Below are 13,673 nucleotides of genomic sequence, written 5' to 3'. Positions count from 1 at the left end.
TCATCCAGAACACATACTCTCCATACACTCTGATGTGCATCTTCCTGTCCACAGTATCTCATCTCGTCTAGCATAATCTTAAGACCAACCACAATCTGTAACTGCATGAGAAGTCCCATCCGAGAATGATGTCATGACTACACTCATGTAAGACGATGAACTCTAAGGACTGTGTATGACCACTTATACGCACATAAATGGTACATCTTCCTGTAGGTGTTACGTATTTCCCATTAGCCACCTTCAGCAGAGATGGTTTGCTGTTGACGAATACAGTTTTCTGCAACTGGCAACGTACTTATCAGAAATGACTGAATATGATGCTCCAGAGTCTATAAGAGCTTGGGCTGGTCGGCCATCCATGAGGATATCAACGTAGTTTTCTATCATTTTTGTAATGATCAGCGGCAGAGGATTTTTCTCTTCGGCGGCCTCACCTCCAAGAAAGGTTGCACCCTTTAGTTTCCCAGGTTGCGCTGGCTAGGTGATCGGCTGGAGCTTCTAAACGATAATGGAGACATTGATCGATGTGTCGGGGAGTGTCCTCTCCTGCAGCTAACTTGCTGCGATGGTGAACTACGTTGTCCTGCACCCACGTCTTCTTGTTCATCTTTGCCGTCCCGGAGTAGTCGTCAGCTAAGATCGGTCTGCTGTCTTCTGGCGTGGGTGTCATCAAATATCCGCTGCCTTTCTCGACAATAGCGCACCACTTGCCTGGTCATCCACAGTGGAAACATACTGGTTGGTTATCTTGGGTCCTCCAGACGTCAGTCTTCCTTGGTGCCCAAACAGGTTCCTCGTGCGGCATTGTAGGAACATAACTCCGCCTGGGCTTAGACTTTTTCACCATTTTAAAGGGAAATGAAGGACGAGAGATTGGGTTCAATGTCTGTTCCACTGACCTCTTGAAGCGTCTCGGTTTTTTCCTCGCTGTACATTTTGATCTTCCTCGCTCACTATCTGACGAACACTTGTGAAATCAGTTGCTTCTGCCATCACAGACATCAATATGACGCTTGGAGGCCGTTCAAACTTCTTGCATGTAATTCTTTTTTGATGCATTTTCTCGATATACTTGCACCATTTTATGAAGTCGTCTGCTGTCGAAACCTCTGTCAGGAGTAGGGCTTGATAAACGTCCTCAGCAATACCCTTCATGAGATGTTCAACCTTATCTTCCTCCTTCATTCTAGGATCCACTATTTTACTACACAGCTCCAAGATGTCTTGAATGTAGGATGCTGTAGTTTCTCCTGGACGCTGCGGCCTGCACTTTAATTTATCTTCAACCTTGCACTTCTGTCGTTCTGTGTTGCCGAAATACTTCAGCAGTTCCACCTGGAATACTTCCCAACTTCTCCTCATTGTTCTCATACCATTGCTTGGCAGTGCCCTCCAAGTAGAAAAATATGTTAGTCAAACACACAGTGTCATCCCATTTGTTAAATTTGGCTATACGCTCATATACCTTCAGCCACATGTTTGGTTCTTGGGCATCGTCACCAGAGAACCCGGAAGGATGTCTCATGTGGCGGCACACAGTTGCTGTCATCGTAACGTCCTCTTCTTCTTCTGTCTCCGATAGGTTGCAATCTGTTGAATACGGCTTTAACTCGGGTTTCTGGCCACGTAAACGGCAACTCTGTCGTGGCCTGATGGGAGCCACTGTCTCGTCGATAGTGTGCGCTATCACAAGTTCCAATATGCAGCGTCTCCCCCAGAATAATGTGACTTAGAAGAAGGTGTAATTAGATGAATGACGAACATTAACTTCACTTAACGAAGGTTTATTCAGCACTTGCACATACAAGAGCGCGGGGCGAACTGCCTCCAGCCAGAATGCATACAGTATATATACAGCTACAGAATATTCCAGTACAATGTTTCATGACTTTTGTGGATGCTTCTAGAATGTACTTGAACTGAATATGGAAATTAAAATTGTACTATCCAGCTGAGTTTTGTAATCGCGACCCTCCATGCAACAGTTTAGTATCATAACCACTACACCACGGAGTTACTCAGCTTCTTCTGCAACAATATTGCTATCCTCAGTGAAAGTGAAGGATTACCATATCTGTTGAATGGAATAAACAACGTAATGAGAACAGAATAAGGATTGAGAGTAAATTGAAGAAAGACGGAAATGAGTAGTAACAAAAACACGAACAGTGAGAAACTTACCTTGAGAATTTTTAATCATGAAGTAGATGAAGTTAAGGAATTCTGCTACCTAGGCAGCAATGTAAGTAATTCTTGATGGAGCAACGAGGGCATAAAAAGAGGACTAGCACAGGCAAAAAGGGCATTCGTAGCCAGGAGAAGTCTACTAGTATCAAACATATATCTTACTTTGAGGAAAAAATTTCTGAGAATGTGCATTTGGAGCGCAGCGTCGTATGGTAGTGAAACATGGACTGTGGGAAAACCGGAACAGATGAGAGTAGCAGCATTTCAGATGTATGTTAGTGCAATGCCTGTGTTGTTCCGAATTACGAAGTAAAGTTTCTTCATGGTACTGTGGTGACTATAGCCGTCACAAAATACATGAAACATATTCAAAGTTGCGAATATGGAATGACAACATCGAAAATACGCCCTGAACTCGGACTTGCACCTGGATTTTCCACTTATTGCGAGCGGTCACCTTACCATTTGGCTATCTGAGCGTGACTCACGGCCAGATCCAAACTTCGTATGTCATCAGCCACGTGTCTACATCCTATACTCGCACATCCGTTCTGTATTTTCCCTTGCAGGGGTGACATTTTAATGAAAGCTGCTTTTCTGGGCAATCGTGTTTCAATATAGCCTAATGATAAGCGGGAAATCTGGCTTCAAATTCTGATCCGGCAGGAAGACAGAGTGGGGATACATCCTGCAAATAAGTAAGGGTGTAGATTGTGAGTGCTTATCTGAGTTGAGAAGGTTAGCACAGGAGAGAGATTCGTTGCGGACTGCATCAAACTAGTCAGAAGACTGATGACTCAAAACGACAATACGTTACATTTGTTTATGTGGAGGGTCAGTTGACAACCCCTGCACCAAGTGTTGATCCTCTACAGGTATTTGTGTATTTTGCTACAATTAACTGGCATTGAATCTTCTCTATATACAACAGCATCATCCTCAAAAAGCTTCATGACACTTCAGACATTATCTGTTAGGTGATTTAAATATATTATGAAAAGTAATGGTCTTATGACACTCCCTTGTGGTACCCCTGAAGTTATTTTTACCTCTGAAGATTTCTCTCTGTTCAGAAATACATGATGTTTCTTGTTTGCTGGAAAATTCAGTCGCACAAATGGTCTTTTATTCTGTACACTTGTATTTTGTTTATTAGGTGACATGGAGAATTGATTCAAAACCTCACAGAAATCAAGGAACGTGGCACCAAGCTGGGTGCCATGATCTACAGCTTTTTGGATCTTGTGCGAATAAACTGAACTGAGTTTTACATGATCATTGTTTTCAAAACCCATATTGAGTCCCATGTGGGAGAACTTTGGCCTCCTCATATTTCATAGTAAACAAGCATAAAGTGTTTCAGAATTCTATAGTGGACCGATTTTAGAGATACAGGACTACAGTCTATTCAACAACCGTTCTTGCAAATAAGAGAGACCCGTGCTATTTTCCAATAATTTGGAATGCTTTGCTCCTTCAGTGAGCTACAGTACACTGCTGCTAGAAGAGGAGCTAGTTCCTTTGCATACAGTGTGTTGAATCGAATTGATATGCCAACAGGTGCAGTGGCCTTTCCTCTTTTGAGCAGTTTCAATTGCTTTTCTCTCTCATGATCATTTAGTTTGATGTGTCATCTTGATGTACATGAGACGATTTCTAGGAGAATCTGCAGTACAATCTTCCTTAGACCGCATCCTACATAAATGACAGATGACATAACACCACCACAGGTATGGTTACAGAAGTGTCCTATGTGGGTGATGGCCATGGTGCTGCTTGTCCTCTGCTATAACTAGCAATGTTTGAATTCAGGTGTGTTTGAATCTCGTTGCTGCGGCGCATGTGACAGTGAGAGCGACAGCTAAGAGTTTTCTCTGCAAAGCAATGGGGTGGATGTGCCGGCAGCTATGAAATATTTGTCGTCCAATTTTAAGAAAACTATTTGGTGAAAAAATTTGATTCTTCCGCTCTTACAACTCAATAGCTTTGCTTGATAAAAGTCTGAATTTATTTTAGTTATTTGTCGTAGTTACTGTGCTGAACAAAACGGAGTATATGGCTGCACAAAATTTTTAAGTGTTTGCAGATATAAAATCACATTGTGTAGACTTTCCGTTCAGTTCATGTCAGACCATACATTATTGCATATGAAATGTAACCAATATATCTAAATTGTATTTGATGTTGAGAGCAGAATGATATCTCTTTTCGTTTTTGAGATATTGGTTGTTACATCAGTGGACAGGTAGCTCATGGCGCTTGTGAATCCTTTCCTGCGTATCGTGAATCATCAAGTTGTCTTAAAAATCATAGTATCTTGTAAACAGTATGAGATACTGAAATGATGTTTCGTGGAAATTACAGCATGCAGAAAGGACTATTTTATCGTATGATTAGCACTTGATATGCTTTTGTCAAACGTGTGAGCAGAGTGAAAACTCCCTGTAATTTACACAGTGAGGTTTTGCCCAAATTTTCTTGGCCAAACAAAGAGAGAGAAATAGGGCAACAGGGTGTCAAAGCAAACAGTGTGAGGTCTAGTTTTGCGTGAAAATATTTAATTGCTTGGTAGTTATCACAGTAATTAAGGAAAACTTAATTACTAAGTTGAAGGAAAACTGAAATGTTTCATGAAAAGCTGCTGCAAGTGTAAATGAAGTGTCAGAAAGTTCGCCTCTTAAAGGTCTAACTATTTTGCACATAAAAAGATACATTGCAGCAATATTTAAATGTCAAAAATGCTTCCTTTGAATCAAGTACCAAAGTTAGGAGTTTCAAGAATGAAAGACATTAGGAAGGCAAATGAGTTGTCAGTAAGATCATGCTTTCTGAATAGAACTTGAAAATAAAAAATGAAAGAAATCAGTCAAATATTTTGTGAAATGATTTGTGTAAAAGAAATAAAAAGATCAGAGGAATATTCGACGTGCCTTTGGATGATTGCCGAAATCATGAATAAAAAATGGAGTGCATCAAATGATTCCCTAATTTTTTTATTTCACACTTTTAGACAAACCATTTCACAAAATGTTTTACTTTCTTTTCAAAACTTTGGATACTTTACTTTACAGATTATTTAGTTTCCATGAATTACTTGGCCTTAACATTGACTGCTGATGAATTACGTTCACAACACTCAAATGTCCGTAAAATTTCATTGTTGTTCATTGTATTTGATTAGGAATTTAATGTGTGTGATATACTGGGATAGGTGTGTATACAATTAAAGATCAAGTACTTTGGCAAGACATTAAAAAGATACTTAGTGATGCAGTGAAAACAAAAACTAGTATACAGAAGTGTAGCTGAGTCAGTTGAAATATAAGAAGTAGTCGGGACTGAACCGAGGTCCTCATATCAACCGCAATTGCAAACAGTGCTGTACTGTTAGACCATGCCTAGCTCTCAAGTGCTGAGCTCATTCTTTCGTATTTAAGGTAGTCGGTCATTCTTTAGCATTTATTGGCTGCTAAAAGTTCTTGATTATGTAAAAAAAATTAGACATTAATTTATTGATGAAGTAGTCAAAAGCTGCTTTGCTCATTCACGTGTATTCAAAGAAATTGTCTGGTGATCTTCATAGTAGATTATATAAATAATGAAATTCTCCATGAAGGTTCATCCCTTTGTAAATTTTATGCACAGCATTCCTTTTCGCTTTATTTTCCTAAGTAAAGCTAATTTTGTAGCCTTACTCTTGACCTTCAGTGTTCTACAGTTCAGCAGTGCTGTTTATAGAAACAACGGGTTTAGGTAGCCATCTTGTAGCAGGAGATGGTCACTTGCACACAGGACATCTGAGCTTCTCACTTGGTACTGCTCTGGAGTGTTGTGTATCCAGCCGTCACGAGCTTTTGGTTGCTTCTCGTGTTTACATAGGACATGACCTTAGTGAAAGAGTTTTGAAAAAGACATTTAGTGTTTCAGCCTTCTCCCAGTCATCGTCTCTTTCACTGCCATTATGGTGGCAGTCATCGTCTCTTTCACTGCCATTATGGTGGCAATGTGTCGGGACAGGTGACTTTGATCTGTTTGTCAATGTTTTGGCTATTTACAGTGAAGCTCTCTCTGCTTTTGTAGCGAATTTCTTACACAGCTGTCGAACCGTGTTGGGTCTTTCTTATCCCTGACAACTCTGCTTGCCGCATACATCTCTAAAGAGTATTGTACCACACTGTCAAATTTTGTCTATTGATGCTCGTCATTGTCAGTGCTGGAGGGTGACATTTTCATGTTAATTGTTTGGGTTGTTTGAAATTGGAAGCAGAAGAATCTTCCTTTATATTTCTATGTACAACTACATCAGTGATGCTGTAATAGCTGTATGATCACTATTTCATTTTTCACTGAACTGAGTCGAAAATTTCAGGCCTGTTGGTGACCGGGAGAGCTTATATGTTGTTTTCACCAGTCATTAATGTAATTAGATGCTCATGGTAAGGATAGGGCAATTAGAACAATGTCACATGATTCCCTGTCCCTGCTACCCATTCTAATCACTTGAATCTGTGACTTGAAAATCACCACCTAATACTTTAGCATGACTAAGTCATTTAGTTGGATGTGAAAGATCCTACAATTTTCACCACTGATGTCCCACCACTACTTCTCCCGAGCCAGGAAGTCTATAAAAACATTCTATGGCCATGTTTAATCCACATTTAATGCTTGTTTTCACCCATATTTTGGGATTTGTACTAACCTCACTAGATATTATCACACCTTTTATGACTGTAAACGCATCTTCACTGTTGGTGTTCAACCCATCTTTGCAATGTACATTCCAATCTAAATGTAGAATGTCAATACTATTTATATCTGGTTTCAGTCAGCTTTGCCTCCCTAGTATTGTGTGGACATTGTTACCATTTATAAACGATGCTAGTTCTAGGACCATCCCATAGATGCTCATGCATGGCTGGGGGGTCATGCACTGTTGGGCAAGTATCAATAGGCCACAGTAAGCAAATCAAGACACTGCAACTTCAAGGGTGCTGAGTGACACTGTAGGCTCCAGAGATGCCAAAGCATTCACAGCCACTGGCAGCAGCCTGAAGCCAACACAGCTTGTGGCCAACAAAGCTAGCAGCTTTTTACGAGCAGTGCCAAATTCCTCCTGAATCCACACACGACAGGTGTAGTCCCTATCCATCTTTAATTAGTTTCGTCTATACTGCACTAATCCAGGGAGTCACTGGGTGCAATCTAAGTTCTGCAGCTTTGTTACTGATTTTTAGTTCACTCCAAAGTCAGCTAACAATAAAAATGCTCTAAAATTTATACAGAAACTTGGCGTAAGTTAGTATAAACTAGTTAGTCAGTTAAGTACACAGATACAATTAACTTCTTTGCAGAAGCATGAGAGACAAGGACTAAACTAAATCCTGTGTATAAACAGAAACTGCTTCTGCTGGTGGTGCGTCCGCTGTGCTCTGCTGAATAAAACCATTCCAAGGCGATATATTAGAAGAGGATAAGCAGATAAATTTCATCATCACCACTGAAGCACCTTCCAGCAAAGTGTTCTTTCAACTTGGGAAACAAGTGGTATTCGCAGGGTCATGCATGACTATTGAATCCAAAAGGTTGTCCTTTTCATCCTCATAGCATTGAAGAAATTGGCAGGAAGTTTCAAAGCGGTGAAGTTTGTGGTCTTCTGTCAACATTCTTGGAACCCATTTTTTGTATGTCTTCCAAAATTTAAACACATCAGTCAAAGTCCAGTGAATGTTTCTTCAAGAAACTGAGGAACACCATTGCAGAGCTCATCGAGAGTGATCTGCTGATCTTGAAGCACGGTTTGTTGAGCCTTGTGATTGTCTCATTGGAATTGATGGTCTCCTCATCATGAATTTCAGCATGACCACCTGCAAACTCTCTGCACTACTTGCAGACATCTTTGAGATCCTTACATGACTCTCAATAACTTCCAACAAATTTCAGTGAATGTCAGTTGATTTAATGCCCTTTGCACTCGAATACCAAATAACTGCTCGAACTTCCACCCGGCAGTTGGGGCTAATGGGAGCTCCATTACAACTGGCTGACAAGCCAAGACTGAAAGCTTCAGCAGTTCCTGTAGTGAGTGGAGGGAACAAGAAAAACAGTGTGGCCAACAGCAATCAAACAGTTTCCCTGCAGCCCAGGAACTTTGGAGGCCTTACTTTTGGGATCATCCTCATAAAATAGTGTGTTCTGGACTGAGATTCAAACCCAGAACCTTGCCTTTTGCAAGAAATGCCCTTTCTGACAACCATCCGGATGTGACCTGTGACCTGCCCTCGCAGCTTCAAGACTGTCAGTACCTCTCCTCTACCTCTGATACTTCACTGGAGCTCTCCTGTGTACCTTGCTCTCCTGCAAGAAAGGATATTGTTTAAAAATAGATTAGCCAAAGCCTAAAGGTTGTTTCCAGTAGCAGAGAGGTATTAGCAGAAATGAAGCAGTCAGTGCAGGTCGACAGTCTTGCTTGGACTGCAGTGCCTGTGAAGGGAATGATGCTGGGTTCAAGTTGTGGTCTGGCACACAGTTGAAAACGATTCTAAAGTCTCAATATAATAACTGTTCCTAGCAAATTCAGTACTATGTGTAAATAAAATTGGAACTAATTTAGGGGCCAAATTGGTTAACTTTTTGCAGTGTGCTTATTGGATGAAGTAAATCTGTGTTTTATACCCAGGATTGCCATTCACTGATCTTCATGCACCTGTATTTGGCCTGAGATTTGGAGATCTGATTGGGATATGCTTCTAACACAACTAAAATGTAAATACCGTATTTACTCGAATCTAAGCCGCACTTTTTTTTCGGTTTTTGTAATCCAAAAAACCGGCTGCAGCTTAGAATCGAGTGCAAAGCAAGCGGAAGTTCTGAAAAATGTTGGTAAGTGCCGCCACAACTAACTTCTGCCGTCGAATATATGTAGCGCTACACAGGCAAGCTTTGTAGGCACAAAGATAAATACTGGCGCCAAAACCTCTGCGCTAGTAAAAAAAAAAAAAAAAAAAAAAAAAAAAAAAAAAAAAAAAGAGAGAGAGAGAGAGAGAGAGAGAGAGAGAGAGAGAGAGAGAAGGGTGCAAGACGAGTTTTTTTAAATCCGCCCCGAGTTTCAACCACTGCATTTTCATACATTATCCAACGAAATAAATACAAATTCCGTATTGTTCATCTGCGAATGTAGCAGAATTTCAATGTACTACGAAAATCCGACTGGCAAGACTGTTTGGGATGTTTGTCAATAGGGCCAACTCTACGTTCTGAATTTTTTCCTACCTGTGACAAGAGATGGTTGCTAATAGGAACCTGATGAAATGTGAATCACCTGCAGTATTCTCTTCACCATAAGAATATTACGAATATAAACATTTTGCCACGTATTTTTCACGTTTGCTGCTATCTCATTTAAATCCTGTCTGCCTAATAAACCACGAAACTAGAGTGAGACAACAGCAAACGCGGAAGAATATTCGTATCGTGTCATGTTTATATTCGTATTATTCTTATGCCTAATAGTGATACAGTCGGAAATGAAGCACGGCAACTGACTAGATTTTTAAACCTAAGATGACTCTAATTTCTGTGCAGAATTTGATGTACTAAAGAAGCGGCCGCAAAGATTTTCAAACGGAGAAAAATTTTCACCTACCTCTCTTTCAGAACATGTTCTATCATACGCATTCTATTATTTGGTTCTTGTTGATCATTATCAAAGAAAGCAGCAGTGTAAGTAACAACAAATAGCAGTCTCTTGCCATTGTTTCGCTAATGAGACGATTCCTCTCTCTCTTTTTTTTTTCTTTTTTCTTTGTAAGCGGCGTTAGCGCGCACAAAAGCAAGCCATGCCGCGAGCCGCGACAGGCCGTAAACATGCACTATCAGAATGCGACAAACAATGCATGACACAGTACAGTAATGCATTTTCAGCTTAAGAGTGACGTAAACACCTATAACAAAGAAAACGGCAATTATCAGATCGAAGCAAACTAAGCAATTGATTCAAACCAGACAAAGCACGTGAAAAGGGGAGGGTACCCGAATAAATACGGACGGAGCGCCTGACGCATAGCAATGGCTACCTGGTAAAGCTTAACTGCTATGCTTACGACTCGAACCAAACTACTGTAGCTGTATCGTCATTCATTCGACCTAAATTGTGTCTCATATTACAATGGACCAACTTTGTTTCGATTTGGAGATGCGGCCTAAAACTTTTCTCTCCTCTTGAATTTCGACTCTGAAATTACAGGTGCGGCTTAGATTCGGGAAATTTTTTTTCCTTGATTTCGAGTCTCATTTTTCAGGTGCGGCTTAGATTCGAGTGCGGCTTAGATTCGAGTAAATACGGTATTGCTTTCTTAGAAGTTAATCAAATAATGGAAAAACTAGGACAGAATGTAACAGTATTATGAAAAGGAAAGTTGATACTCATTGAGTCGCAGATAAGCACAACAAAAAGACTTGTCCAAATAAATCTTTCACCAAACACACACACCTGCATCTCGTGGTCGTGCGGTAGCATTCTCGCTTCCCACGCCCGGGTTCCCGGGTTCGATTCCCGGCGGGGTCAGGGATTTTCTCTGCCTCGTGATGGCTGGGTGTTGTGTGATGTCCTTAGGTTAGTTAGGTTTAAGTAGTTCTAAGTTCTAGGGGACTGATGACCATGGATGTTAAGTCCCATAGTGCTCAGAGCCATTTGAACCACACACACACACACACACACACACACACACACACACACACACGGCCGCAGTCTAAGGCAACTGTAGCCACACTCTTAAATGTTGTAGTTAAGTCACATATTTCTCATTTTTGTTATTTATTCCAGACGAAACACTAGTTCCTGTCTCAAAATGGGCTCCTACGTTTGATGGCTGGTTGGAAACGCCTGTTAAGCATGATGAACATGCGGATGTAACAGAAAGTGGTGAACAGGAGCTTGGAGGTAACATCAGTTTTTGTTATGTTTCTGTGAATAAATATTTCTATTCTTACATAGAGTGGTTGTTCAAATCGTAATAAGAAAAGACTAAATAGATCTTTTGATGACCTTTTCTTGCTCTTACTTTCAGTTTTAATTGGAACAGTGTGTTTTAAGTTCAAGGTCAAGAATACAAATGCAATACAAATATTGAATCAGGTTCTGGAACAGCATGCTCAATATTGTTTTATCTGCTTCAGACTAGAAGTTGTTCCATGCAAAGACTGAAAAGCACATTAAAGTGTCCACTTAGTACCCAGTTGTCACATTTGTTATTGGATGTTGAATAAAAACAGCTGTACATACTTCACATTCAGTGAAACAGTTGTATTTGCGATGATAGCATTTAAGTAATTATTTAGTTTGACATTCTGTTTCAGATTCTGTTGATAGCTTGCCTTGAGTTGGGTATAATGTTTAGTTTTGGTTACAACTGCATCATGTGTTAAACATTATTGTCATGCAATAGCTGAGTGATTCGTCTTTATGTAAGCAGAGTAATAAAGAAAAGAAAGGGGACAGATTACGTAAGAGTTACAGATGCTGCTGTAATGTAAAAGACATCCTTTCATAGAATTTAAAGTTACAAAAGCTCTAGGCCTGCTTTCAAACTAAGTAACTGTGGCAACATGGAGAAAAGAATAGTTAGGAGAGTTTATAGAAGTCAAAGGAAAAATCTTAAGTTGTTCAGAAGTTTATAGAGGTAAAAGGGAAGTCTTAAGTTCTTCAGAATCTGAGTTCACCAGAGATGTAAGATAATGGGAGAAGATAGTTCTTGTTCTTAAATAATAAAAAAGGAAGAGGAAAGGTAGTGAGAAAATTAAAAAGCAGTTTCATGGTTCAAAAGAAGAAAAATTAGTGAAATACCTTTTGGCGATAACACCACTAATTTGTTCACTATTCTCACTGAAATTCTTGAAAGTGTTGGTTTAATGTCACCTGTTAATTTTATTTGCTGTTTTGGTAGTGAGACTTTCTTTCCAACTACTTGTCCTCAAAGATATTTAACATAGATACTTGACATAATAGAGTACCAACATGGCATGCATGTGTGGTTCCTAAGTCAAGAATTGTTAAATTCTGATGAACATTTTCTCTTCTCTTCTCCGAATAATGGGATAAGTATAGAATTATTTCATTTATTGCATAGGATATTATTGCATAATAATTCTAGTGGTGTATTGTAATTATACGACATACAAATGTCATGTTCACCTTGGCAACATCCATATTTGTGAGCAAATAAAAATTCAATCCATGATTACAATGGTTAAAGTAATCGTATCTCAAAATTTTTGCTTTTACTTGTTACCTGGATTGGATTGTACCTGGATTGGATTGCTATCGTTAATTTGCACATCATGATTGATTTGCTGAAGCTCTCTATAGTTTTTACAAGTGAACTCTGACATGTGGAAAATTAATCATTCTGGTAGGTGTGCACAGATAACCAGAGTGGTTTAGATGACTGCTTGGGTTGAGCGGGAAGTCCAGGTTCGAGTCCTGGTCTGGCACAAATTTTCGTGTGTCGTTGACCATCTGTACATCTGTGTTCACAATTTGCGAATGCATTTCTTCATCTAGAACTTCATTGTGTTTCTTTTATCTGTGTTTTGCTGTTTAGTACTGTTGTATTTAAATTGTGACATGTTTGTCACTAATTTTATGTACGTAATTGAAGGATAAGGAAAATACTTAACTAGGGTATTCTACAGAGTCTGGAGAACACGAAAACGAAAGTGCAGAAGAGGAAGAACACTTAAGCGAGGAAGCTGCCTCAAAAGAACAACATGAAGATGATGAGGATGAAGAAGTGGGAGCAAAGGGAAGTGAAGAGGAGGAAACAAAAAGTGCAGAAGAGGAAGAGGAAGATGAGGATGAGGATAAAGAAGCAGATAAATTAGAGGATGAAGAAAGTGAGGAGGCAGATGAAAATGAAATTGAAGACAGAGATGAAGATGATGATGATGATGAAGAAGAAGAAGAAGAAGAAGAAGAAGAGGAGGAGGAGGAGGAGGAGGAGGAGGAGGAAGGAAGTGATGAAAATGTGTATGAACATGGAAAAAGTGAAGAGGATATAGAAGCAGAGAAGGGTGATGCGGAAGAGGAGGATGAAGAGGAAGAGGAAGAATCTGGAAGGGAAGAGGTTTGTTCTGTGTCAAAAAATTTCATGGAAACATACATAGCTGTTATATCATTATACTTCATTAGCTGCAATTTCAGCTAGACGATGATGAAGATGAAGAAGACAGAAAGACACCTGCTTATCAGCACGAGTCAGATGAGATAGGTGATCTTTTAAGTGAAATTCCAGGAGTAACTGAAAGTGAAGAAGATGACGAGGGAGGTAATTTACATAAAGGAGTGGATTAACAAATTAACATGTGTATACAGCTTTCGTTCTTTTTTTTTTTTTTTTACCCTCGTGGAGCTTTCAACTGGAGGTTGAACAAGAAATTTGTGTTGTTACTTCCAAAAATTTGCAGCACAGTTCCTCTCAAGGAGC

General features: G+C 39.7%; 1 protein-coding gene across 9 annotated transcripts in view; it reads left to right on the top strand.

The window, feature by feature from the left end:
- The window catches only part of LOC124605898 (uncharacterized protein DDB_G0283697-like), a 222,010-nt gene that overhangs the window by 48,625 nt on the left and 159,712 nt on the right, over positions 1 to 13,673 (top strand). For 8 of the 9 annotated variants that reach the window (XM_047137856.1, XM_047137881.1, XM_047137909.1 and 5 more), the window contains exons 3-5: positions 11,015 to 11,131; positions 12,883 to 13,313; positions 13,391 to 13,514. In XM_047137856.1, the coding sequence (XP_046993812.1) occupies positions 11,015 to 11,131; positions 12,883 to 13,313; positions 13,391 to 13,514 (672 nt within the window). The remainder of the gene's footprint in view (positions 1 to 11,014; positions 11,132 to 12,882; positions 13,314 to 13,390; positions 13,515 to 13,673) is intronic. The other variant, XM_047137895.1, reaches the window with a different exon arrangement.

Source organism: Schistocerca americana, chromosome 1, assembly GCF_021461395.2.
Source record: "Schistocerca americana isolate TAMUIC-IGC-003095 chromosome 1, iqSchAmer2.1, whole genome shotgun sequence".
In the NCBI taxonomy this organism is placed as follows: Eukaryota; Metazoa; Arthropoda; class Insecta; order Orthoptera; family Acrididae; genus Schistocerca; species Schistocerca americana.
The sequence above is the reverse complement of the archived record's forward strand: the minus strand, read 5'-3'. Positions and strand labels throughout refer to the sequence as shown.